Source organism: Peromyscus leucopus, chromosome 8a (assembly GCF_004664715.2).
Source record: "Peromyscus leucopus breed LL Stock chromosome 8a, UCI_PerLeu_2.1, whole genome shotgun sequence".
NCBI lineage: Eukaryota > Metazoa > Chordata > Mammalia > Rodentia > Cricetidae > Peromyscus > Peromyscus leucopus.
Window position 1 is genome coordinate 48,435,689 of NC_051085.1, and position 27,091 is coordinate 48,462,779.

The 27,091-nt window shown below is 45.5% G+C and overlaps 1 protein-coding gene across 2 annotated transcripts in view; it reads left to right on the forward strand.

The window, feature by feature from the left end:
• Tulp4 (TUB like protein 4) overlaps positions 1–24,878 on the forward strand; it is a 144,739-nt gene extending 119,861 nt beyond the window's left edge. For both annotated transcript variants that reach the window (XM_028888626.2, XM_028888625.2), the window contains exons 10-15: positions 6,063–6,207; positions 8,727–8,871; positions 10,579–10,672; positions 14,515–14,658; positions 16,123–18,638; positions 20,320–24,878. In XM_028888626.2, coding sequence (XP_028744459.1) covers positions 6,063–6,207; positions 8,727–8,871; positions 10,579–10,672; positions 14,515–14,658; positions 16,123–18,638; positions 20,320–20,436 — 3,161 coding nt within the window. In that variant the 3' untranslated portion in view covers positions 20,437–24,878. The remainder of the gene's footprint in view (positions 1–6,062; positions 6,208–8,726; positions 8,872–10,578; positions 10,673–14,514; positions 14,659–16,122; positions 18,639–20,319) is intronic.
• Positions 24,879–27,091: the final 2,213 nt, after the last annotated feature.

A 27,091-nucleotide genomic window follows, 5' to 3' on the forward strand; every position in this document is an offset into this window, starting at 1 on the left:
GTGCCTGATTGGACTTGAGGCTTGCTCAGTAGGAAGAAGTGCAGGTCTGGTATATAAACCTCACCAGGAACCTGGGGCTGGAGGAGTGATAGACCTTAGAGGAGGAGAACTCACTACTGCCATTTTGTTGAGTGGATACAGTATTCATCTGCCTTCTAAATGTTTATCCTTATTCTCACAGATTAGTACAACTCTCACTCATCAAAGAGGTTTATGTTTTTATAACAGAGAACAACAACTCAACATGTCAGGAATAAGTGGCTGTGGGTTGGTGTCTCTAGTGTTTCTGCTGCTGTGATAAAGACCATGACCAAAAGCAAAGTGGCGAGGGTGTTGGTTTGAATGAGAATGGCCCCCATAGATTTGTGTGTTTGAATGGTTGCTTCCCCAGTTAGTGGAACTGTTCGTGAAACATTAGGAGGTATGACTTCGTTGAAGGAGGTATATCACTAGGTATCTCTCCTCTCTCCCTCTCTCCCCCTCTCTCCCCTCTTTCTCCCCTCTCCCCTCTCTCTCCTTCTCTCCCTCTCTCTCCCCTCTCCCCTCTCTCTCTGCTTGCTTATGTTGAATAAAGATTACGAAGGGAAATCGAGGAAGAAGCCTAGGGGCAGGAAGTGAAGCAGAGGCCAGAGAGGAGTGCTGTTTACCTGCTTGCTTCTCATGGCTTGTTCAGTTGGCTTTCTTATAGAACTCAGGACCACCTGCCCAGGGATGGCCCCAGCACCTCTATGGGATGGGATGGGGGCCCACCTATAGAAATCATTAATCAGAAAAATGCCTACAGACTTGCTACAGGCTCTGATGGACAGTTAAGATTCATTCTCCCCAGGTTTGTGTCAAGTTCACAGAGACCAGCCAGCACAAGGGCCCACCTTTCTGTACATCTATTTTTTTTTTTTTTTTTTTTTTTTTTTTTTTTTGGTTTTTCGAGACAGGGTTTCTCTGTGTAGCTTTGCGCCTTTCCTGGGACTCACTTGGTAGTCCAGGCTGGCCTCGAACTCACAGAGATCCGCCTGGCTCTGCCTCCCGAGTGCTGGGATTAAAGGCGTGCGCCACCAACGCCCGGCCTTTCTGTACATCTATAAACAACTTCTATATCCAGGACTCTCAGAACATGTGGAAGAGGGGACAGAAAAAAATCTAGGAGCCACAGGACCATCTTGTCTTCTGGACATGTCATACATGTTGCTTACATGATGACCTCTCATTGACAAAACATTCCAGTATGGATAGTAACGGGTTCAAAAGGTTCCACCCTTAGTTAAGGCACCAAAGGCAGTTAGCAGCTTCTATAGGAGAGAACATCCATTGTCTTTTTTTAAATTTCTTGTTTAGATTTATCTATGTATATGAGCATTTTCCTGCATGTATGCATGTGCACCATGTGGATACCTAGTGCCCATTGGGGTCAGAAGAGGGGTTGGATCTTCTGGGACTAAAGTTAGGGATAATTGCAAACTACAGCGTGGGTGCTAGGAACTAAACCTAAGTCCTCAGCAAGAGCAACAAGTGCTGCTAGGCACTGAGCCAACGCTCGAAGCCCCTGCACCAGTGTTTTCAGGGATGAGTTGCTTGGTATGTTGCCCATGCTCAAGAGTCACCTCTGCACCCACATATATATGGACATCTCTAACTGGACTTGGGGTTATATATAGAATAGGACATGGATTTGAGATTAGGGGCAGGACAAGTTGGAGGGGAATGGAGGGTTTATATGATCAAAATGCATTATATTCACATGAAATTCTGAAGGCAAAAGGAGAGCCTTAATCCATGGATTAGAAAGACTGAAGAGATGATATACTGAGGCATTATGAAAATATTAAGAACTGAAACCTGGGCTTCGCTGTTTCCCTGATACTAACGTTCTCAGCTTTCAGTGAAAGGGTTCAGTTTCATCACCAGCCAGTGTGGAGGTGGCTGTCAGCACAGCTCCTCCCTGAGAAACACTGAGTTAGACTGCCAGAGAGGCTCATGGTCTGCCTTTGATAAAAATAACACTGTATAAAATCGATTGTTCAGTTTTTAAAGCTAGTTTTATTAATTTATATTTTGTAGACTCGTGTTTTTATTGTGATACTTTGACACACACACACACACACACACACACACACACACACACACTCACACACACATCTTTGCAGTTTTCTCAGATTTGCCCCCCCAAGGTCTTTAAGTTTTAAATGTACTTTTCGTTCAGTTATTTATAACAGTCAACAAGTGGCGTAAGCACTAATGCCATTTTTTTGTACTGATGTGGATATTATTAGTGAAGATGACTGCCTTCTTGCTACACTTACACAGCCTTTCCTCAGAGCGCCCATAAAGAGACAATCTCTCTTTTTATTCTAAGGCTGCCATTCCCAATCCTATATGGTTAGGACTCCATCCTTAAGACCTTATTAAACCTTAATTATCTCTTTAAATCTTACCTCCAAATAAAGATGCATGAAGGGTAGAACTTTGAGGGGACACAATTCAGCCTCATAACATTCTGCACATGGCATCTCCAAAATGTATATATCCTCCCGTGCCAAACCCATCCTGCCAGCCCAGCGGAAAGTCTAAGTTATTTCTGCACCAACTCTGAAGTCCAGAGCTTTATCTAGATGTCAACTAAATCAGATGTGGGTAAGACTGAAACCAGACAAATCATGTTTACCAGTAGATGACAGGTAGGACTACCATCTGGTGGGCACTCCCACCAAATGGAAAAACAGGAAGTAAGGAAGAGGTGATGGAGCCCAGCAAAGCGGATTCCCATTTGTTGGGGGGGGGGCGTAATTCCAATTAAATTAGATACAGATACATAGAAAGAAAGCTTAAAAACAGTAGGTTTCCCTGTGGCTTTTTAAAATGTCATTAGTCTTGTCTGTCCCCTCCCCCTCACTTTCCCTCTTTTTTACCTGAAAACTTCCCTCCCCTGTTAAGCCCTCCCCCCCAGTTCTTTAAAATAGGTTTTGGAGAAGGTTCTTTTGAGGGGTAACACGTGTGCTCATACATATGGAAACCAGAGGTGTCCTTCAGGAGCCATCCACCTTGTGTTTTGAAAAAAACCTTCTCCCACTGGGATCTGATGCTTGCCAAGTAGACCAGATTACCTGGCCAGTGGACCCCAGGGGTCTTCCTGTCTCTGCCTTCCAGGGCTGGGACTCCACACACATGTCCCCATGCCTTGCCTGTTACCTGGGTGCTAGGGGTCCAGCTTAGGTCCTCGTGTTTGCAAGGCCAGCGCTTTACTCACTGGGCTGTCTCCCCAGACACCTAATTCAGGTTATATATTCGAGTTGTCTGTGTTCCTCAAAGACCCAGCTCAACTTACACGAGGAATTAAGACCACAGAATTTCTGGAAGTATGCAGTTTAACCTTCTGCCACGCTCGCCTTTCTTCCCATTCAGCTAAGACAGTGCAGGGCTTTCTAGCTGTGATGTCAGATGTCAAGGAGGCGGTGCCTTCTCAATGTGGCTACAGCCATCTACAGGATGACTCAGTGTGTGCACCAGAAGCAGCTTCCCATTCACCCACCTCACAGATCCTTATTTAGCCTTCCTGTAAATCTTCACCAAATCCCGTAGCAGGCATGGCAGACAGAGTTCTTCCTGTGTAGCTTATCTACTAGCTGGTAACTAGACAGACAGTTGATAAGTAGTTATGAGCAAAAGAGAAATAAAGGTAGGGACAGAAATACTGACAGGGAGAGGATGTCTGAGTGAGTGAGTGATGTGTGATTGACTTCCCTAAGTGTAGTACACACACACACACACACACACACACACACACACACGCACGCACGCACGCACGCACGCACGCACATGCACACGCACGCACACATGCACGCACACACCCTGAGCTTGCCTCTGGTTTGAGTCATGACTAAGCTTCCTTTGGTCCAGTGACTCAATTATTAAATCCTAGAAAGCACTGTTCATTGTATGTATATGGACTGAACCTTTTTATGTGCTCAAACTCTGACACAGCACTGTGGCTTGGTAGATACAATGTGCCTGTAAATAGCTTTGGTAAATAGCTTTAAAATGGGGTGACAAGAGACATGTACTGGGTACCAGTCTCTCTTCTAGTTGCAGGTAAAGCTCTTTCTGTACAAAAAGGCTTCACTCTACCTGTTAACCGCCATCTACTCAGAAACTCAGTGACAAGCTTGAATTAACAAACTCATCCTTTGAAATGTCAACATCTGTTTTAAATGTTGGGATCCTATATTATTTATGTTTGAATGTTGCACTTTCATTACTTGGTGAGGTTCTTCAGAGCATGAAATTTTGTTAGCACAACAAATTTTGAAGAATGGGGTACTAACATTAGGGGGGGGGGATGATGGGATGGGTAATGAGGTGGACTGGGGATTGGGTGGTAAAAAGAAGGGCTGTGAGAGTGTGGGGTGGTGGAGTCAGCAAGAGACTCCTGGTGTTAGGATGTCTACTTACAGTTGGGTGTTTGGTCCACTCCGCTGCACTTTGTCTCACCCTCTGCTTTGGGCCTCTGATATTCCTTCTGCTGGCCAACTAGCAAACTTACCCGGAATGGCTTCCATATGAAGTACCCATAGAGCAACCCAAACTACCTCTGAATGTCCTCCCTGCCCAGAGGCTCCCTTTCAGTTCTCTGATGGAGTCAGCTGTTCTAGGTAGAATTGTCAGGCTCCAGACAGCCTGTGGCAGTTCCAGAATTGCCATTCTAGACAAATCATGCCAGAGACCCTGGCATGGACCCAACTCGGCAAGATGGTAGTTCCTGCCCACCTGGATTGTCGGTCCTTCCCAAGTCAGAGGCAGGTTCCAGGAAGTCTGTGACAAGTCCTCAGCCTGGTTGTCTAGTCTAGTTGAAAATTTACACAAGCCTAGGTAGGTAGTGACTGAGTGTTCTGAGGCTCAATAGTAAGATTTTTATTTTCAGCTTTTGGCATAATTAACAGTTTTGTATATTTCTGGGATACTAAAATATTACCTATTTTAACAGCAGTAGTAGAAATTGCCTACTTCTGCTTAGAAAAGAATGTAAAAATGTAAAAAGAAAAGGACTGCTTCTTTCTATTTTAACTTCTGACCTAATGTGGAAGCCAATGAAGTCCATCTGTCCTATATAGCAGTAACAGTTGCTTACTGTAAGTAAGTATTGCGTCACTAGGGTATCCTGACTGCTCGGGAAGTCAGGCTGTACCTGGAGCTGCAGTAGAGCAGCTCTGGCAGCTGGAGTGGAAATGGAGCAGCTCGGCTCTGGAGGGAGAGGTGTCCTGACTGTTTGAGGAGTCAGCTGTACCTGGAGCTGGGCATGGTCTCCCCGCAGGAGATAGCGATCCTGCTCCTCTCCTGAAGAGCTGCTACAGCTGAGCTTTGAAGGGGGCTTCCCAGCAGAGCTCCACTTCTCCAGCCTGAGATGTTGCTTCTTTTGCTTCACTCTGCTAAAGGGAAACCCCTGCAGAAATGGAGCCATCTCCTCCAGCAGCAGGAAAAGTTGTTAATTTTTCTGCTCCCCTTTGCTCAGTCCCTCTAAGGCAACATCTCTGCAAGATTTCTTTCTTTTTCTGCTCCCAAGGGATGTCTTAGCAAGGTTCCTCTCTGTGCCGGTGAATGAAGATCTTCACCCAAGACTCTTCTGAGAAAGATTCATTTAGGGGGGAGGAACCCAGGAGAGTGGCTGCCTCTACCAGGGTGTGAAAGAACAGCCCACAATGGACCAGGCAGGGTGGTTTCTATAGGATTTCTTAGGGGCGGAGCTGCTCCAGGGAGAGTTTCTGTTCAGGGATTGGTTACCTTCATTGGTCAGGGGCAGGGAAGGCAAGGATCTCAGAGCCAAACTGTTTTTCTTTCACTGGCCTTTCATTCTTTTGGCTCTAATTCTAAGGCCAGGACACATTTCTTTCACTGGTCTGACTCTAGGGACAAAGTGTGTTTCTTTGGCACTGGTTTCAGAGTCAGGGCATGTTTCTTTGCTTCTGGGTTCAGGGATAAAGTGTTTCTTTCACTGGGTTCCAGGGTCAGAGTGGGTTTCTTTAGCTGGTCCCTTTTTCCTACCCTTAGACCTGATGGTTGGTTTCTTACAGATGAGATCTATGGGAACAGCTTGATTTCTACCGTGATTGACAGCTGTAACTGCTCAGACTCCAGCGACATTGAACTGAGTGATGACTGGGCTGCCAAGAAGTCTCCCAAAATTTCCAGAGCTAGCAAATCGCCCAAACTTCCAAGGTAACAGGCTTCCCTTGTTGTGCCTCCAACGTGACATGACATTGTTTGTTCTAGAGACAGAGTCCCATTGAAGCCGACTGGAGTGAGGATTTCCAACTGTCTTAGGTCTAGATGGATGCTCAGTTCTAGAACCTGTTCTGCCCAAATAAATGTGACAACATAGAGAAGAAGAGGAAGGAAGTGCACACTTGCACAGCAGCAAGATCAACTCCTCTTTTGTTTCCTCATCACTTCTCATTCTGGAAGATTTTACCTGGGATAATTACAGCTTTCCTTTCCTGCCTTCCCACCTCTCTTTCTCCTCTGGGACAGAAAGGAGATATGCTAAGGCCTCAAGACTCCACTAGGGTCAGCAGTGAGATGGAGACCCAGAGCAGCCGTTGCTTCCCAGCTTGTGTGTTTCCCCTTCCGGTTTCAGAAAAGACAACAGTGGTTTAGAGCAGCCCTGCTGTATTGAAGAGAATGCCAAGTTCTGTGCCTGACGCTGTCTGAGGCAGAGGGGCTGGTGTCACCACCTGGGAGAGCACTGTGTTCCTCTTGTTGCTGTCAAGGCTGTGTGACTGGACAGACAGACTTACCTGTGGGCAGAAATGGACAGACTCTTGCTTGTTTACAGTTCTGTGATAGCATGTGACATCGGGGTGTGACTTACATCCCCCTTACACATGCCCAGATGCTCATCTTTTAAACATTTGGGTCACTGGACAGTGGTGCACCAGTGTGTCTCCACCAGTTCAGGATAAAGGACATGCCCATTATCCTGGAAGGTCTTCTGTGCTATAGATTATTATCTTTTACTGTTGAATTTCATATGAATATGGGTGCTATTTATTTAGCTTTTTTTCCCTCAACACAGTATCATGGATATCAGCGGTTTGCCTTTTTATTTTAAATCTCTTTGTGAGATTATTCCATTAAAAACAAACATGTCACTACATGCTTATACACTTTACCAATCAATGGATATTTGATAGTCCCTAGTTTAGGACTGTGGTGAATAGATCCATTATAAACATTTTGTGGAAATCTTGTGGGAGATATTACACTTATTCTCTTGCGTATATTCTTATGAAAGGAGTTAGAGGGTCATGAGTTAAATACATTTTAAACTTTGGTGGAAACTGTCAAGTAGCATTACAAGGAGACTGTACCAAATTAAGTTTCTACAGCAGGATATAAGAATTCCAGCGGATTCCACTCTCACTTTCCGTGCCGTTGTCACATTAGGAAAGTTCTGATGATGGGCAGTGGTGTCTGACACCCAAGGGTGACTCTGGTCCAGGGGGATGCTGCTGAGCTGAGCACTCGTCCGGGTGTGTCAGCTTCCTTTGTCAGCGTCTGTCTGGATTCCGCCTTCGTTCTTCATTGGTTGTTGACTGAGTTGTAACAGGAGGAAGGAGACTTGGCAGGTCCACATTTCCCACCTAGTCCAGTGTGTGCGGTCCCTTTGTAGGCAGAGCCTCCTGGGTTACATTGAAGAAATCTCTGTCCATCCTAAGACCATGAGTATCCTTCCTGCAGCTTTAAAGTGAGTTTCACATGAAAATCGCAACTCTGCTTTATAGCCAAACTAATGTTTGAATATAACTTGACTGAAGAGTATACAATTATTTTTACTGTCCAGCTCCTCCAGTAATGTGACTTATTGTTTTGGTTTTTTCATCTAAAGTTTGTTTAAGCTGCATATAAAATTATGAACTTGTAGTAAGTATTGTGTTTGGCTTTTTCCACTAGCGAAGCAGAGCGTCATTTACCACACATTTTGTCTATAAATACCCTTTGAAGGGTCTACCAACTCTTTGTGACTGGTTTTTCCTTTCTTCATTCTTTCCTACCTGGAGCTCCTTCTCCACAGTAGCTAAGCTAATAATCTTAGCAACAACTCAGTCCTCCATCTTCCCATCTCTCTGGAGCCTGAAGTTTCTTACCAGGTTTGAAAACAGTAAACATCTGTGCTTAGTGCATTTTTCCATAGGACATCACAAACCTTAGCAGACTTGTTTCATAGCTCCGTCCTTAGGGGGAGTAAACAAGGGAGCAGAGATAGACCATGGAGTCAGAGGCCGAAGGAAAGCTGTGGAGTCAGTTATTTGACTTGACTATTATAAGTGACAGTGTTCAGTAATCTGCTAAAATCCAAACTGACACAGAAGGGATTTTATAGACCACAGTGGCCCTAGGGTGAGAAACAGTCTTCCTCCTGCCACTTTCCCAGGCTGATTCTGCAAACCTGTGGCAGAAGGCATGTGGACTTTTAAGTCAATACTGCAAGTCAGTAGGTAGAGTGTTGATTCTCTAGGCTCTTACAGATGAACCACTTGGTCTGATCTCCATGTTTTTAAACTCTGTGTGTATTACTTAGTGTTTAACTGGCATTCTTTCCTCAGTCAAAAGCAGGAAAGATCACTTTGTGAAATTAGGGCCTTAAGCATTGAGAGCCAACCTCTACAGGTGAGTATGAGAGGAAGAGGAGTCCTGGGCACAGATGCATGTCTCACCCCATGGCTTTGTCTTCACAGGATCAGCATCGAGGCCCGCAAGTCACCCAAGCTGCCCCGGGCTGCTCAAGAGATTTCTCGATCTCCCCGATTGCCCATGCGCAAGCCCTCCATGGGCTCGCCCAGCCTGACTCGGAGAGAGTTTCCTTTTGAGGACATCACTCAGGTAGACATGCATAACTGACAGTGGAGCCTTCATGCTTCATACGGAGTCTATACCTGTCGGGTTACCTGGCAGCACCCCTGTCCTTCCCAGCGTAACCGTCTAGTCCACTGCCACACCTGCATGCACACCGTGTGGTTCTGTTCCATGTACCTCCCTGTTGCTGGAGTCTTCCTCCCAGGGAGCTCTAACATGTATGCCTTCTTCACTTCTGCCTCCTGGTCCTGCCATGACCCCTCAGTTCTAAGAAGGGAATGCTGGCCATAGCCCCACAGCCTGGCCTGCCTCCTCAGCCTTTGTGCCCTGTGTCTGTGTTACGCCTAAGTCACCTTCTCCATCTCCTCCTCATTTTTGCCCCCACTTCCGGCCCTAACTCAGTCCGTACCGGCTCAGTGAAGGCTTTTGCCCTGGCCCAGCCAACACATGAGGTGCCTAACGCCTTCTGGTGTTCTTCAAACACTTGTTGTGTACACAAGGACAGCCTTATTATCCACCATTAGGTCCTAAGTTCCCCCAGGAGCTGTCTTCTTCACATCTCTATCTTAGCCACACCCACCTTGAGCATAGCAGTGACTTTTTAAAGTGTTTTTCATTGACTCGATGAGACAAAAGGATAACTGGGAGGTTTAAAGACATAATGGTTTCAATTCAGCTGACATCTGTAGAATCTATCAATGATAAAAAGGAGAAATGAACAAAATTGTATTCCAATCACTTTGGTGGCCTTTTTATCTTTAAAATTTTATTTATTTTAGGTTATGTTTTTGTTATTTCACATTATGTTGTCATTACTTTGTTATTTAATTAATTAGTTTGTTTGTTTTAGATATAGCTAGCAGTCCAGACTGATCTGGAACTCATATACCCCTATTTCAGCCTCCCAGTTGCTGAGATTACAATCCTCCACACCTGCTTTATTTTTTTTTATACTTATTTTTGAGTTGAGGCCATGCTGTTTTGTCCAGGTTAGTCTCAGATTCCCACTTCATCCTCCTCACTAGTGAACTATAGACATACATCACTACTCTGAACTTTGTTGGCCTTTTTGGAAACAGGATCTCCTCTAGCCCAGGGTGGCCTCAAACTTGCCATGTAGGCAAGCATGACCTTGAACTTCTGACCCTCCCAGCTTAACCTCCAAAGTGCTAGGATTTACAGGCTTGTGTCACCAGGTCCCGTTTGTGCCGTGTTGTAGATGATGCTGGGTGGACATTCGGCAAGCTGACCACACCCCCAGCCCTTTAATAACATCTCTAAAGATATGTTCATTTATGTATGTGTATGTGCTTGTCCGCGTTTATGTGCACCAGTTGCATACATGCGCCCACTGAGGCCTGATCTCCTGGAACTGGACTTACGGGTGGTTGTGAGCCACCTGATGTGGGTTCTGGGAAGGGAACCCCTGTCCTCTGCAAGAGCAGCACACGCTCGTAACTGCTGAGCATCTCTCCAGCTGCTAATGCCCTTTAAATTGAACACATGGCCACTCTGGGCCGAGCAAGCCCTCCCAGTTCCGTGTGCCACCCCTGGGCCCTGGGAGCCCATCGTGCTCTGGTTAATCTCTGATCTGAAAAGGGCAGAAGTTGGAGGCTGATGTTTCTGGCAGTGCTCACTTCCAGCGCTTTTTCATGTTAATGCTTGCACTAAGTGAACCAGAGACAATGTCAAAACAGACTGAGATTCTTTCTTTTCTTCCCTCTTCTCCCACAGCACAACTATCTTGCTCAGGTCACATCGAATATCTGGGGAACCAAATTTAAGATTGTGGGCTTGGCCGCGTTCCTCCCAACCAACCTCGGTGCAGGTAAAGACTCACTCCATTTTCTTATCGTTCCATTCAGAAATCAGAATAAAAGTTACAGTTTCAACCTGTGACAGCTGAAATTAGAAATGAGCTCTTAAGACACTATGGGGTTGGTATGTCTGTCACCTGGACTCCAGCCCCGATGATGTCAGAGAACAGACCTCTACTCACTGGCTTTTGTCCTGGCACTTTCATTTTTTCCCCCTGATAAGCTCTGCGTTTTGAAACTCATAAAAGTAGGAGAGTGCTAGAAGATTTCTAGCATGTGGCCACTGTGAGCAGATTCAGGGTCCAGCATCCAGGTTCTTGGATCACAAGGAACTTCTAGAGAGAAGAAAGATGGGCATTAAAGACCAAGAAGTTAGCTGGCTGTTAAGAATGTGGTTCTTAGCAGTACATGTCCATAAATCTTGTTTTTCCTTATCTGGTAAACATCCTGCCGGTGACAGGTTTGAGACACAGGAGGAAACCTATGCAAGGGAAGTGGAGGCTGGGCCATAGCCCAGGCTGTGGTCTTCATTGGCATCCCTACTCAAGGTAAAGCTCGCTGCCTTTCCCTTGGGGGCAGGGAAGATGTGGAAGTGCTGGAAGAGCCTTTCCATGGCGGCTCCTCCTGCTTGCTGGGGCTTCGGAGGCACAGCGTGCTGCTCTTCTCGCCCCTGTTGCCTCCCTGCCCCTGTCGCCTGCCTGCCTTGCCTTCCCTCCTTGCCCACGTCTCTCTCGGTGAGGCCAGGTCCTCCTCGGCCCTTCATGCAGTGTGTACTCTCTGGAACCGAGTGAAAACTGTTCTCACAAATTCTGCCTGTAGAAGTCATGTCCTGTGTAGACTATGCAGTAAATGAGTCTTGAAAAGCGAAGGTTAAAAGTCCATTTAGGATGGGGTGCAGCAGCAGAGCCCTTGCCTAGCATGCTTGAAGCTTAGGGTTTGATCCCTAACACCATTGCCCTCCCCCCAGATCAGAAGACCTGTTGCCCTGCTATAGATATTTATTTAAATAACACTTGTTTAGATTTTTCATTTTCAAGGATTTTACTTCAAATAACATAAAATTGAATAGAATTTAGTCCTTAGCCTCACAAAACAGTACTAAATAAGACTTGCTCTGTATAGTGTGATGAAGAAATGAGGTAGCAGTATGCACATGGGTTTATGCAATAAATGTTAAGTTTTAGTGTGTGAACAATGGATCCTTCCTCTTTCTTTACCCATTTTCTTCCATAGCACAACACTCTTGCCTACAAAGGAAACTTCTCACAATATTTCAGTAACCTGAAAACTCTCTGATGAACACCAGAATACTCAATTGGTCACCTGTGTCCTACTAATTTGTTTGAATGTCATTACCTTCATCTTAGTAACAGCCTTCCTAAAACACAGATGAGGAGAAAGAACTGAGGAGAAAAGTTACTGATGTATTAAATTCTGCTCTTCTCCTGTGGTAACTAGAGCCACAGTTAGGCCAATAAGGATGCTAAGACAGAAGCAGTGTGTGTCTTTGGGCCATACTGTCCCAGTGTGAATTAGCAGAGTGTCAAGACAAAAGCATCACTGTCCTCCTAATCATTTACTTTTAAAAAAAAAATGTATGTGCATTGGTGTTTTGCCTGCATGTATGTCTGTGTGAGGGTGTGGGATCCCTTGGAACTGGAGTTGCAAACAGTTGTGGGTTGCTATGTGGGTGCTTGGAATTGAACCTGGGTCTTCTGGAAGAGCAGTCAGTGCTCTTAACTGCTAAGCCTTCTCTCCAGCCCCTTAATCGTTGACTTTTAAAAAAAGAGCATTTGGTCCATATAGTTGCTATTGCCAAGCTTAAAGAATTCTTCACTTGATTATATTACAGAAGTCAACTTTTGGATTCAAGAAGGTATACTGTTCATGTTACACTGTTAGTTTTTCAAATATAATATATAATGTGTTTAGAAAATGAGTATTCCCTATATTTAATAATTTGTTTCCTTCAATTAGAACAGACTTAGCCAATAACCAGTGAAAGAGAGACTGAGGGGGGAGGGGGATTCAGTATAAAGATTCATTGAGGGAGAGGGCAGCAAGAGGGTCTGGCTCAGTCCCCCGGGACACCACCCCTTTACCACCATCCTCCTCCTCTTCCTCCGCATCTGAGATAGTCTCACTCTGTAGCTCTCCTGCCTTCTTGTTGAGCCTGCATCCTCGGCTGATCTAGGGTGCAAAGCCACACAGCTCCAGGGTCATGTCCTACGTGAACATGATCTATTTGCTGGTGGTCCCGGAAGCTCATTGCTGTGCCTGGGCCTGCTCACATTTGTCATCTCCTCTGGTCCTTGTTAGGGCCTGTGACCATGGAGTATCTGTGACTGGTCCATGAACTTGCTTTAGTTTTAATTTTTCACATAAGAGCTATGTAAAAGCTATATTAAAGGGGGACATAAAGCTTAAAACGTAATAATAAAGCTTCCGATCATTACTGCAGTCTGCCTAGTTTTTCTCCACTGGAGGCAGGTGATGTCTGTAATCATTCCTTTAATTTAAAAAAAAAAAAAAAAAAATTCATGGGAGCTGGAGAGATGGCTCAGAGATTAAGAGCAGTGGCTGCTCTTCCAGGGTCCTGAAACCTGAATTTCCAGCAACCACATGGTGGCTCCCAACCATCTATAATGAGATCTGGTGTTCTCTTCTGGCCGGCAGGCAGAACACTGTGTACACAATCAATAAATCTTTTTTTAAAAAACTGTTCTTTACTGATCTAATAAAGCATAGCTCTTTTGCACTAACTCAGAACAATATGGAACTTTTCCACCAAAATCCATGTTCTGTATTATGGGCAAGAGTGATGAGACTGAGTGAATCTCCTCTTAGTTTGGGTGAGAAAAGACACCCCTTGAGTGGCAGCCTCAGACAGAGGGCTCAGCAAAGCTGAGCTTCTAGGGCAGTGCTGGTTTGCCAGGCCACACTAGTTGAGGGACAATGGTAGAGGGAGGGTGTGGCTTCTCTTACCGAAAACTTCTGAGGACAAACAAATTCCTCTGTGTGCAGTTTCATAGGAAAGAGTTTTAAACATAACAGATGGGCCAGGAGGATTGCTCATTGGGTAAAGGCACTCGCTCAAAGGCTGGGCAACGTAAGTCTGATCTCCTAATTCTATGAGACCATGGGTCACGTGTGTAATGACATACATATATCTGTATGTATGTGCATACAGACAAACACACATTCACAATTAAATTAATAAACTTTTAAACATAAAAGAGAGTTGGCAAAAACCTAGCCTTGTTTTTAACCTGCTTATGAAACTTAGATTCATAATTTTTAAATTAATTTTCTTTTCTATTTTATTTGCAACTTAGGCTTTCTCTTAACTGTTCATGTTAATCAAATTAAATCTTCAGGTTTAAACATATTCTGCAGATCACTAAAGGTGAAAGTCAGTAAGATAAGAACCATCCTGAACAGCAGCAGCTCTTTATGCATCTGTGGTACCCTAGTCCCACAGATGTCAAAAAGCTTTTAAGCTTGGCACTCTTGGCACACTACTGTTTCAACTAAATTATCCTTCTGGTTGCAAATAAAGCTTTTAAAGATGTATTTTTCCTACATCTGCTCATTGAAAGAAAGGATTTAAGTCTAAGGTATGTTTTTGGCATTTAAAATTTGTAGTTCTGTAGACAGACTAAGAATTTGCCAGTCCCACATGGCTCTGTGTCCATCAGAAGAAGCAATGAGCTCCACTCAAGCTCCTGGTCCAGCCTGTGCAGATCTGCCTGCCAGCAGAGGGATCCCCAGCCCTCCCTTTCTCTCCGTCACATGGCTAACTCTGGCTGTCCGCTGATACGCCTCCATTAACTGCATCTTTCTCCCCCACCAGTAATCTATAAAACCAGCCTGCTGCATCTCCAGCCGCGGCAGATGACCATTTATCTCCCAGAAGTTAGGAAGATTTCCATGGACTATATTAACCTACCCGTCTTCAACCCAAACGTTTTCAGTGAAGATGAGGATGACTTACCAGGTGTGTCCCATCCTTGGACTTGTCTGTCACAGTCCCTGTCCTTGTGTACCATACAAGGGGGTAGAGTGGTAGGTCGCTGAGTCCAGTGCTGGCTTAGAAGACATGGTGTGCTGGGAGGAAAAGCACAGAGCATGGCTGGTTGAGGTATCAGTGACAGGTGACAGCTCACAGAGCACTTCTCACACCATATGTCATCATTCTTTGCTTTCTGTTGGTTATATAAACACCATGACCAAAAACAACTTGGGGAAGAAAAGGTCTGTTTCACCTCACAGCTTACAGTCTTTCATGAAGGGAAGTCAGGGCAGGAACTCAAAGCAGGAACCTAGAGACAAGAACTTAGGCTAGAAGTGCTGTGTAGAATCAAAACTAAACTCTGTCTCTGTAGGTGAGGCCTCCATCCTTGTTATCCCTGCTTAGAGAGCATCTCTCTAGAGGCCTGGAGTGTTCCCAGATTCCAGCTCCTCCCGCCTGCCCTCTCTGCAGGCCTCAGAGCCTTTGTATTTGAACACCTCTTCCAGCTTTCAAAGCAAGTCTCCTCATAGAGGCCTGGCTTGAGTTAGAGATGCTATTTATCACACAGTTTTTAAATTTTACTTTACAAACTGTGGGCTTTAAGATTTGTTTACTGTAGTGGGGATTCTTAAACGGTTCTGTTTTGTTTACAGATCAATGAGTTGTCTCTAACTATTCTCAGTTACTCAAGGGCACTTGAGAAACATTCCCTTTTTTAAGTACAAGCCCACTGGTAATTTTGTAGAAATGGACTCTACTTCCAACATTAGTACCCACCCTTTGGTGAATGAAATGTTGGGTACTTAAGCTAGTCCAGAGTTTCCAGTTTAGATATAGCATGCACTTTCCTTTGACAAGCTCTGTTCTCCCAGATGCAGTGAAGAGCTTTCTTGAGGATGGAGGATGGAGTGCACAACCTCAGGGCTCACAGGCACTGCTTAAAACTCCACAGAGACTCCACACGAGGGGAAGTACCTAAAGTCATTGCTCCCTGGAGACAAAGAGAGGCCAGCGAAGGAATGATAGGAAGCTTGAGGTGGGACCCAGATTCCTGCAGCCAGAGGATGAGTTAGCCCAGTGGAGGCCCCAAGGAAGAGGCAGTTACAGGCCCTGAGGCCAGGCTTAACCATTGATACCTTGGTGGCTGCAGTCTGCCTTTCTGTATGATGGTATTACTCAGGCATGTGGTACCAAATTCAGAAGGTTCAAACATGCTCAATGAGATGCTCTGACAGTGCCTGAGCCCACATTCAGCAGGCTGGCTATGTGTTCTTCCAGAAATGTTAGGTAATCTTTGTGAACAGCCTTGTTGTCTCCAAGCAAGCGCATGTCAGTCTTAATGTTGCATTTTGCTTGCAAAAGATCAGATAAGTCCAAGCATGCTGCTTATTCTGACCCAATTCCACAACATTGTTTTGAAACCAGTTCTTTTTTCTTATTTTCTTGCAGTTACTGGAGCATCGGGTGTCCCTGAAAACAACCCACCTTGTACTGTGAACATCCCTATTGCACCAATCCACAGCTCAGCTCAAGCTCTGTCCCCCACACAGAGCATAGGGCTGGTACAGTCCCTGCTGGCCAATCAAAATGTGCAGCTGGATGTCTTGACCAATCAGACAACAGCTGTGGGGGCAGTAGAGCATGCAGGTGACGCTGCCACCCAATACCCAGTTTCCAGTCGCTACTCCAATCCTGGACAGGTGATTTTTGGAGGTGTCGAAATGGGCCGCATCATTCAGAACCCTCCTCAGTTGCCTTTGCCGCCACCGCCGCCGCCGCCACCACCACCACAGCCACAGCCACAGGGGCCTCTGCAGCTGTCTGTGGTGGACCATGAGCACCTGCAGAAGTCAGCCAAGGCCCTGCGGCCAGTGCCTCAGCTGGCAGCTGAGGGGGATGCAGTGGTTTTCAGTGCCCCCCAGGAGGTCCAGGTAGCAAAGATGAATCCCCCACCCCCCTACCCTGGAACCATCCCTGCTGCCCCCACCACTGCAGCACCTCCACCCCCTCTGCCACCACCCCAGCCCCCAGTGGATGTGTGTCTGAAGAAGGGAGATTTCTCCCTCTGCCCCCCGGCAGCACACTACCAGCCTCCCCTAGGCTATGAAAGGATCACCACCTTTGACAGCAGTGGCAATGTGGAAGAGGTGTGCCGGCCTCGCACTCGGATGCTCTGTTCCCAGAACACCTACACCCTTCCTGGTCCAGGTAGTTCTGCTACCTTGAGACTCACGGCCACCGAGAAGAAGGTCCTCCAACCCTGCACCAGTGCCACTCTGAACCGCCTGACTGTCCCTCGATACTCCATCCCCACAGGGGATCCACCTCCGTACCCTGAAATTGCTAGTCAGCTGGCCCAGGGACGGAGTGCTGCTCAAAGACTGGACAACAGTCTCATCCATGCCACCCTACGAAGAAACAACCGTGAGGTTGCACTTAAGATGGCCCAGCTAGCTGACAGCTCCCGCCCCCCACTGCAGCCCCTGGCCAAGCCTAAGGGTGGCCCCAGTGGGCCGGTGGCACAGCTCCCAGCAAGGCCTCCACCTGCCCTGTATACCTGCAGCCAGTGCAGTGGAGCCGGGTCCAGCTCACAGCCAGGGGCCGCCCTGGCCCATGCTATCAGCACCTCCCCTCTGGCCTCCCAGTCCTCCTACAATCTGCTGAGCCCTCCGGACACCTCCCGGGATCGCACTGACTATGTCAATTCCGCCTTCACAGAGGATGAAGCCCTGTCCCAGCACTGTCAGCTGGAGAAGCCTCTGAGGCATCCCCCTCTTCCTGAAGCTACTGTCACAGTGAAGCGGCCTCCCCCTTACCAGTGGGACCCTGTGCTGGGTGAGGATGTTTGGGTTCCTCAGGAAAGGACAGCACAGCCTGCAGTGCCCAACCCCTTAAAACTGTCCCCTCTGATGCTAGGGCAAGGCCAGCACCTGGACGTAGCTCGAGTGCCCTTCGTGTCTCCCAAGTCTCCGTCCAGCCCCACTGCCACCTTCCAGACAGGGTATGGCATGGGAGTGCCATATCCAGGCAGCTACACCAACCCCTCTTTGCCTGGAGTGCAGGCTCCATGCTCCCCTAAAGATGCCCTGTCGCCAGCACGGTTTGCACAACAGGAGTCCGCTGTCGTTCTCCAGCCAGCCTACCCACCCAGTCTCTCCTATTGCACCTTGCCCCCCACATACCCAGGAAGCAGCACATGCTCCAGTTTACAGCTGCCACCTATCGCCTTGCACCCTTGGAGTTCCTACAGCACCTGCCCGCCCATGCAAAACCCCCAGGGCACTCTCCCCTCCAAGCCCCACTTAGTGGTGGAGAAACCTCTTGTGTCCCCACCACCTGCTGAGCTCCAAAGCCACATGGGCACGGAGGTGATGGTAGAGACTGCAGACAATTTCCAGGAAGTGCTCTCTCTGACAGAGAGCCCTGTCCCCCAGAGAACAGAAAAGTTTGGAAAGAAGAACCGGAAGCGCCTGGATAGCCGAGCAGAGGAGGGAAGTGTTCAGGCCATCACTGAGGGAAAAGTAAAAAAGGATGCGAGGACTTTGAGTGACTTTAATTCTCTCATCTCCAGCCCCCGCCTGGGGAGAGAGAAGAAGAAAGTGAAAAGTCAGAAAGACCAACTGAAATCCAAGAAGTTGAACAAGACGAACGAGTTCCAGGACAGCTCCGAGAGCGAGCCTGAGCTGTTCATCAGCGGGGATGAGCTGATGAACCAAGGCCAGGGCAGCAAGAAGGGCTGGAAGAGCAAGCGGAGCCTGCGGACCGCCAGCGAGCTGGAGGAGTTCAAGTGCCGCAAAGCCAGCGAGAAGGAGGACGGGCGGCTGGGCAGCCAGGGCTTTGTGTATGTGATGGCAAACAAACAGCCTCTGTGGAATGAAGCCACCCAGGTGTACCAGCTGGACTTTGGAGGAAGAGTGACCCAGGAATCTGCCAAGAACTTCCAGATCGAGCTGGAGGGGCGGCAGGTAAGGAGACTAGCCGCTGAGCAAATGGGCCGGTTGTACGGACCGGAGGAACAAGCCCTTAAAAGGCCAGGCAGGAAGCACAAAATAACTCACACCTCTTGAGTGGAACTAGTTGGTTTGGGCTCTAATTCTCAGAGTACCTTCTGATGCCTTCTCGTGTACTTGAAATCCGAGTGATGCATGCACATTAGTCAGATGGTTCCATGATGGTTCCATGAGATCAGAAAGAAAAACCACAGGCCCCACCCATTCCTTCACCACCTGCTCTTCCTTCTGTTGCAGGTGTCTCCTGGAGTTCGGGGCTTTCTGGTATCTGTCGTTACGTTTGTAAAGAACGTACATTTTAGTGTATTGGTACTTCTGTTTTGGCCATCATATGCTGTCTTCCTCCTGTGTAACTCTCAACTGATTGTGCCATCTGCTTCCCTCAGCAGCTGGCAAACCTGGCTACCTCTCCTTTTTCATTTCACAAAAGGCTTCCTCAAGACAGTGCAGTTTGGATAGAGAGATTATAGTATATACAGTACCCCTTCTTCCTCAGCTGCTTCTTACCCTGCCTCCTCTACCTCATATGTACACAGGAGAACTGCCCCCTCTTTCCCAGTTTAAGCAGTAGGCATTAGTGACTGCATTGTGTCAGTAATTAATGGCTGAGCCTTGTATGAGTTTTTCCTAAACGTTTTAATTGCCTAGTTATTGTTTGTTTATTTCTCTGTCTATTGCTAATTCATCCTCTAGTTCTCTAATAGAAGGCAAGTTCCCTCTTGGTCCAGATCAGGACAATAGAAGACAAATCGTGTTTCTTACATCACAGATGGCCTCTAAACCTGCCACCTCAGTTCACCTCTTGACCGTCCTGAGAAGTCCATCCATTTAAATTTCATTTTTACTTAATTAACTCATCAAATATTTTTACTGCCTGATGTGTGCCTGGCAGTTTCTAAGCCAAGAATCAGCAGATTAGCCCATGGATCCATCTAGCCCCTTTCCTCTGTTTGTAAATAAAGTTTTATTGAAACACAGTTCTTCCTACTCAAATCTACAACTACTTTTATCACAATCCAAGTTGAGTGGTTCTACAGAGTATATTAATTACAGGCCTAAAATGTTTATCAGCACTTTATAGAAAGCTTGTCAGCCCTTATTCCAAGTGAAATTAAAAATATTGAGAGACATGGAAGTAACTGTTCTCATGTGTCTTTCAAAAAAGGGAGAAAGACCACAAAGAAATGAGTGTGTATCTTGTGCTGTGATGTAGTAATCTCATGTTCTGAGGCCACAGGAAGTGCCAAAGTCACAAGTTGAACAAGGGAAGGAGGAACATGGTGGAAAGGAGGTTGTGATATTCTAGAAAAGTGACCAGGGAAGCCTGCTCTGAGGCAAAGACCTTGGACAAAGATGGCATATCTCTGGTCTCTCTCAGAACATGAAGTCTTCTTTTCTTTCTCCTGGAGAACCCACTTTATCTCACCTGTGGCACTCATGTGAGCTCCTTGTCATCCTTACATTGTCACCCATGACCCTCTGTCCTCTTCCCTATAGACCTGTAGATAGAGAAGCCCTGTCAGAGTCAGTGACGTGGGTCTCTAGACCTCTCCTGGACGATGCTCTCTGCTTCCCTCGGAGTTGGCACGTCTGGCTGCTGCTCACTGCCTCTTCCTTTCCTGCTCTCCTTCCCTAGGTGATGCAGTTTGGACGGATTGACGGTAATGCCTACATCCTAGACTTCCAGTACCCCTTCTCGGCTGTGCAGGCTTTCGCCGTTGCCCTGGCCAACGTGACTCAGCGCCTGAAGTGAAGAGACAGATGCAGGAGGAGACATGCCAGGAGCTGTCGGAGGAAGACATGCTGCTGCTGCTGCTGCTGCTGATGCTGCCCAGGAGGAGTGGGGACCATGGCGGGAGAAGAAGCCAGCAGGCCAGGAGGGCGCTGATCATAGGCATGGTCATTGTCCAGTTACCCTTACTGTCCCTCCTTTCTTCTTTGGATAGAGTGGTGTTTGAAAGCCAAGACTGTGAGCTCTCTTGTGTTCTTGAAGGCAGTGTAGCTTGGCTATAGAATGTTTTACTGGTTTACTTTTCAGTTACTAGGACAAGGGCCTTTGGAAAGAAGACAGAATAGCTTCGAGCCTGCTCTTCTTTTAGACATAGGGAGCGTGTGTTAGTGTTCATTCTTCATGTCATTTGGCCTCTGTTACCCTTCCAACATTATAACTAGTGCAAAAAAAACTTTTCTTTCAACACAACCAAAACTCTGGAGGAGTCAGCTTGTCTTGTGGGGGAGGACAGTGCTTAATTCACACACATGTGCTGCTCACTAGAAGGTACCTGTATGAGTGAAGGACACATATGCAAATGCCTTGGGCTCTGCTGATGTAAGCCAAGGTAAATTGGGTGCTGTCACCAGTGTGACTATGAGGAGAGACACTGCCCTTGGAGACAGACCTACAACACTCTGCAGACACCTGGGTGAGTTGGTGGTATGGCTCGTGCAAGGCTATTCTCTTCCAAGGATACTGGTTGGAAACCCCACTAGTTTCTTGACAAAGTCAGAATCTCATCTGACTTTGGGAGAAGGTAGGAGCTATCCGTGGGTAGATCCAGACTTGGGCAAAGCTGGGCTTATATCACAGTCATCAGAATGGTCAATCACCAGGTACCTTCACTTGTCAAGAAACCTCCTTTGTTCTCCCTAATCCTTTGTTTGTTTTAATCCAGAACATTTTACTGTAAACATCTTTCATTTAGGTCTCATTTACTCTGCCTTTTCTGAAGTGTGAAGGAGACTTGGTTTGAGGCTACACCACTCCTTCCCTTGGCCACATTAAAATTCAGCTGATTTGAAGGCTTTCCTTCAATTACAAGTGTGATCAAAATATCTGTACATTTCCCAGGATATTAAAAGATAAAGCTATGGTCAGCTCTTTGGGAAAAGCTCCACAGTATTCTCTACGGGAAAAGGAACCGTCTTTGGGTGTACAGACTGTACTGGAAGAGGAACCACTGGAAAACCTTGTTAAGACATCCAACGTAGGTAGTTGGCTGTCTGTACTCATTCCTCCTGTCTGTAGAGTCCTTGCCCGGCTTCTTCTCCTCGTGGGAACACACCTTGGGCAAATGTCCAGACCTTATAGTAAGAAGCAGTTCACGTTGCCATGGTTCTTAGCTGTGGTGGTGTTCGTCACCAGAGCACAGGAACTGTCTGCTGGCTTTGACTAAGTCTGGGTTTTATTTGAAAACTGACAAGTGGAAGATGCTACAGGAAATTCTTTTTAGCTGAAACATTGTTTGTGTTTTTGTTTTTTCTTGCATTTGGTTTAAGAATTAGAAAAGAAACTGTCTGGTTTCTTGATCTGAGAAAATTAAATGACTTCTCATTCTTCCCAAATTCCAAAGAGACACTAACAAGGACTTCTCCCAGCAGATACTGGAGTTTTCCTATCACAGTTGAAATATGGAAGCTGATTCTCAAGGGTCAGCTGTCCCAGCAAGAGTTGTTAGTCCATTGGATGACTGTTGGTTCACCTTCGTTTCTGTAGCTTGAAAAGGTGTGTAGTGCTTTCCGTCAGTTGTGCAATACGGCTGTAGCCTTTCAGTTGATGAAATAATTTAAATGCAGTTTCCTTTGTTTTGTTGTCTGAGAGAGTTATTTATCTTGTTCTTTATAGTATTCTTGGGAACTATTTTGTTAACTATGTATTGGTGATTTATGCCCATTTCATTATTTATTTAGAAAAATAGTACCTTTGTAATGACTTATTTGGTGGCAATATATTTTGCTGCAAAAAATAAAGAGAATATGACAAGATTTTTTTTTGCGGGATAATTTGTAACTTTCTTGAGAATTGGGAGAAAATCCTCTTAATCCCTTAAAAGATAAATTCACTCTTTATCTCAGTATTGATTGTATGCAAAATAGGCTATTTCTTTGAGATAGCATACCCGAAGGTAGTATTTTTTCTTATTTTGAAAATTTTAGTTAAAAATAAAAAGTGATAGGACATAAGGAAAAGTGAGACCTTAGATAAGAGTCGCAAAAGAGGGACCTTAATCAATAACCTTCAAAATTTTTTAGTTCTAACTGGCTTTTTGCAAAAGCTGCAAAGGTTATACTTATAACTTTGCTAAATAAGATCAAATATGGAGGAAATCGTCTCTGAAAGGTATTTTTCATCCATGGAGATGCAGGTTTCCTGTCTTGAATAATGTGTGACCTGTGAGCTGCAGAATAGAGCAAGAGCGTCTTCCACCCTCTAGACTCCTCTCCCAGTCTAAGGAGGAGGAGGAGTCTCAGGTACCACGGGTGCAATAGGCTGCTGGCTGCTGCAGTCGGGACACAGTGTCACGTAAGATAATTGCTTCTTTTCAAAATTGCATCGTCTAGTCAACATCATTGGGTTAAATTCTCCTCAAGTTAAGACTTCAAGTAACAGAATTCTAGGTGCTTCATGGTTATTAACAGCAATTTGTGAATGTTGCAATGTCTCATTGGATCCCTAAATTAAAAAACAGTCAACTCCATAAAGACTTTTAGAAAAACAGTATATTAATAAACAAAAACCAGCATTAAATTTGTTTGGCTCTAACCTCATCAAAACAGAGGTCATAGATGTTTGTAACAGTTACCCATTTGAATCTATATCCTGAGAAAAACTGGACCAATAAAGCTAGGAATACTCAGAGCTCTAATGGACACAGGAAGCAAAAGCTTGTGCATGTTGGTCCTTTTCATCCACACTCCTGCTACCCTGTGGAATGTCCATTCTGTCATCAAAGGTCAGGGGGCCAAGGTTGAATTGCTCTGTCACAGGGGTGGAGAGTGACTCTGGGCAAGCCCTGGGGGTGTCTGGCCTCCTTTGTCCATCTCTTAAATGAAAGGGATGCCTATGCAAACTTGAAAACTCCATTCTAGCTCCAGTAGCCTAATTCAGCAGCTCATCTTCCCCTTCATGAGGGTGAAAGTATGTTTCAAAACGTGGTCTTTTTGTAGGAAAAAAAACAAAACAGTTCTTTTCCTGAGTCAAAGCTGTCTACTTGAACAGAAACCAGCATGTTTACCATGTCTGTGAAAGTTCACCCCTAAAATAATGTCTTTGGAACCATGTTTAGTCTACTAAAATTACAGAAGTACCAAATCCAAGTACAGTGGAAGTCCCTATGAGGGTGCTTTCTCCTCAGTGGGCTCCCGGAAGTTAAATGAGGGACTGTATTGAGAGCGGGTTCAGAAAGGAAAGGAGTGTCACTCATAGCTTGCCTCCTTTAGAGCATTCATGTGTAAGAGTACTAGACTTGTTCAAACAAATTTGAGAAAGGGACCGTGGGAAGGGAGCCCGTGCTGTCCCTGCCTGGGCTGTGGATGGGTTGACATTAGCTGTTTCCAGGTGTCATTTGAGATCCTGGACTTGATGGCAGCATACATTTCAGAACTTCACCACGGTGTATCTATCTCCTTATCTCTGGCTGATAAGCTCTGGAGGACTGTGGCTTATTTTGTTTCCTCCTCCCCCCCCCCAGCTTTGTGCAGTTTTCTTGTGACTTTAATTGAATCTGTATTTTCTGTTTACAAGTTGATTTTAAGGGGAAGGGTAGGATTTTAGGATCTTGTTTATTGTAGATAATTTTTTTCTCGTGTTGTAGAAAAGCATGGGTTATACATTCGAGTGGAAAAGGCACTGTATTATTTACCAAAGGTGTGTTGTTTGCATTTGTCTATAAAGCATTCTTTTAGTCCTGTAAATTTGGACATAATTTCCAAGTTTACTGCTGTTGCTACTGCTGGCATCTTTCTCCTTCTCTCATCTTTTTATTCTCATAAATGTGCATTGTGGGTGCATAGGTCACAGACCAGACGAGACCACCAGCATGTTCTTGTCCATACTTTGGGAACAGCGTGCACTGTTTTGTACACGTCAGCCCCCCCCCATCCCTGCCATGTTGGTTTTTATCTTTTGTTCGTTCAGCATCTTGCTTTGTTTAACTTTGCAGACGAGATCTGTGGGGAGTCACCATTGATTTCCGGTGAGCTCTCCCGTATCTGCCTGTGTTTGTATGGCTTTGTAGTCTCCGTTGTGCAGGAAGTATGCTAGAAGGGATTAATGGTTTGCATTCAGAATGATGTAGTTTGTCTAAATTATTTTGCCTATGTTATTGAGATGGGTTACTCTCATTTTTTTCTTGATGATTTGAAATTGTAAGATTTGTCCAGCTATTGCTTAATAAAATTTTGCAGATCAAAAAAAAAAAAAAACCCAGTTATATGTGTGTCAAGTTTGAATTATAGGTCTTGGGTCATTTGAGAAGAAATTGCCTTTTCCATTGGCATGGCCTTCTGACCCCCAGTTGCTTCAGGGGTCCCCTGGGAAATGCCAACGTGACTGGGAACACTAAAATGTCCCTGCCGTTCCACTGCTGAGTTTGAGAGGTAGGATTGTGTTGTCTACTTGGTGAATTGCTTTGACTTTTTATTTTTTCTTCTTTTTGAAAAAGACTCCAGTAAAGAATGCATGTATAATCTGGGATGACACTGACTTTACCAGATTGTGTAGCCTGATTTGTGCTACTTACTAATTTTTTCTAATAAATGTTTAGTTTTATCATGGGGGCAGAAATGAACACATCTGAATAGTACCTAAAAGATCAGAGGTGCCAAAGAAGTTGACGCCTTAGTTACTTTGTGGGAAACTATTAAAACTCAGTTTTAAGCCATTTTGCTAAAACACACCAGTGTAACTGTTGACTGGTACGAAGTGCTTGCAAGCCTCCTTACTCTTTAGCCATGGGTGTGGGGACTGGAGCAGTGGGAACGTATGGACAAGCACTTTCCAGGGTCTGTCTACAGAACACTGTCGTGCTCACTTGGGGCTTAAGGAGCGAGAATACAAACCTGCACAACTCCAGCACAACCTAATTATGAATTATTCTAAAATAATTATGGGATTATAAATCAGTGCTTTATATAACCAAAAGATGACCTACTTCCTATCTCATTTTGTTATGAGTGCTCATGAGCATTGGGGAACATTCATGATGTCTTCACTTAAACCAAGTACCAAGTCCTCCCGCCCACTGACATTCTCAACACCTAGCTCCTCCCTGGGTCTGCTGGAAGGAGATACATCCAGGGTTTGTACTACCAAAGTACAAACCACTTGTCATCTTTGGAGTAGTTCAGTCAAGTCAGGGTTTCCAAGAATGATTTATGACTTTAAAGATTTAATTTTACTTTATATGTAAGAGTATTTTGCCTGCATGTATGTGTGTACACCGTGTGTGTGCCTACTGCCTGTAGAGGTCAGAAGCATTCATTTGAGTCCCTGGAACTCCAGTTATGGACAGCTGAGACCCACCATGTGAATGCTGGGTGTCAAACCTGTTTGTTCTGCAAGAGCAAAAGGTGCTTGCAACCACTGAGCCAACTCTCTAGCCTGCATGATTTATTTTTAACGTCCTGGAAAGAGAACTTGGAAAATCTCCATCTATAAACTCAGTTTAGAAATGTTGTGTTCTGTTAATTAGTTTTAATTACCTTTTCCTAGAAAAATAAGGGATAAGGTTCCATCTCCTAGCTCCAAAAATTGAGTGTGAAAAGGAAGTGCCTGCCTCAAGGAGACTGCAGTGTAGTTTCCCAAGGATGTAGAAATACTAACCAGAGCATGATGCCCTGACTTCACTTCAAAGAAGATGCTGTTCACCTCCCTTTTTATAAGGACAAAATTGGATCATTGAAGAGGTTGAAATGATTGCTGGATTCCATAGACAAAAGCCAGTCCTAAAACCGAATCCAAGGTTTCTGGGTCACATTAGTGAGGAGACCTCAATTATTCCTACATTCTCACTCTCTTCTTTGTTTGATTTGAGACAAAGTATCCATATATCCCAGCTGTCCTGGAACTAGCTATGTGGACCAGGCTGGCCTCACTCCTAAAGATCCACTTGCCTCTGCCTTCTAAGTGCTGGTATTAAAGGCGTGTGCTGTGCCAGGCTCCAGCTCCCCGCTCCTGCTTAGTAACAACCTATTCATAACCAATCACCTGTGATGGGCTACCCTTGCTCTTCCCTAATGAGCTTCTTCATTCCGGAGGTATTCTCATCTCAGTACTTTCAAATCTGAATTTTTGAAGTCCAAAGGCTTGTCTCACAGGCTATATTGTTCAGCCAGGCATCACAAGAGCACGGATTAATGTACATGTGTTCATCTGCAGCTCTTAGAAACATTTGTGCCATCTGCTGAAAATACGAAGCTATTCATATGTCCAGCAGCCGCACTCCTGGGGTCTTTTAAGTTTCTGCTACACCGATGGCTTCAAGTGAAGAAGGTTGTGCCATTGTGGAGCAAAACCCAGCAAGAACCCAGTGTCAGGAGCAGACAGAGGTGCACGGTCCCTTCGTGTTTTTTCTCTGGGTTTCCTGCTGCCTACTTCTCTCCGCAGGGAAGTGTGCTCCTGGACCACAGAG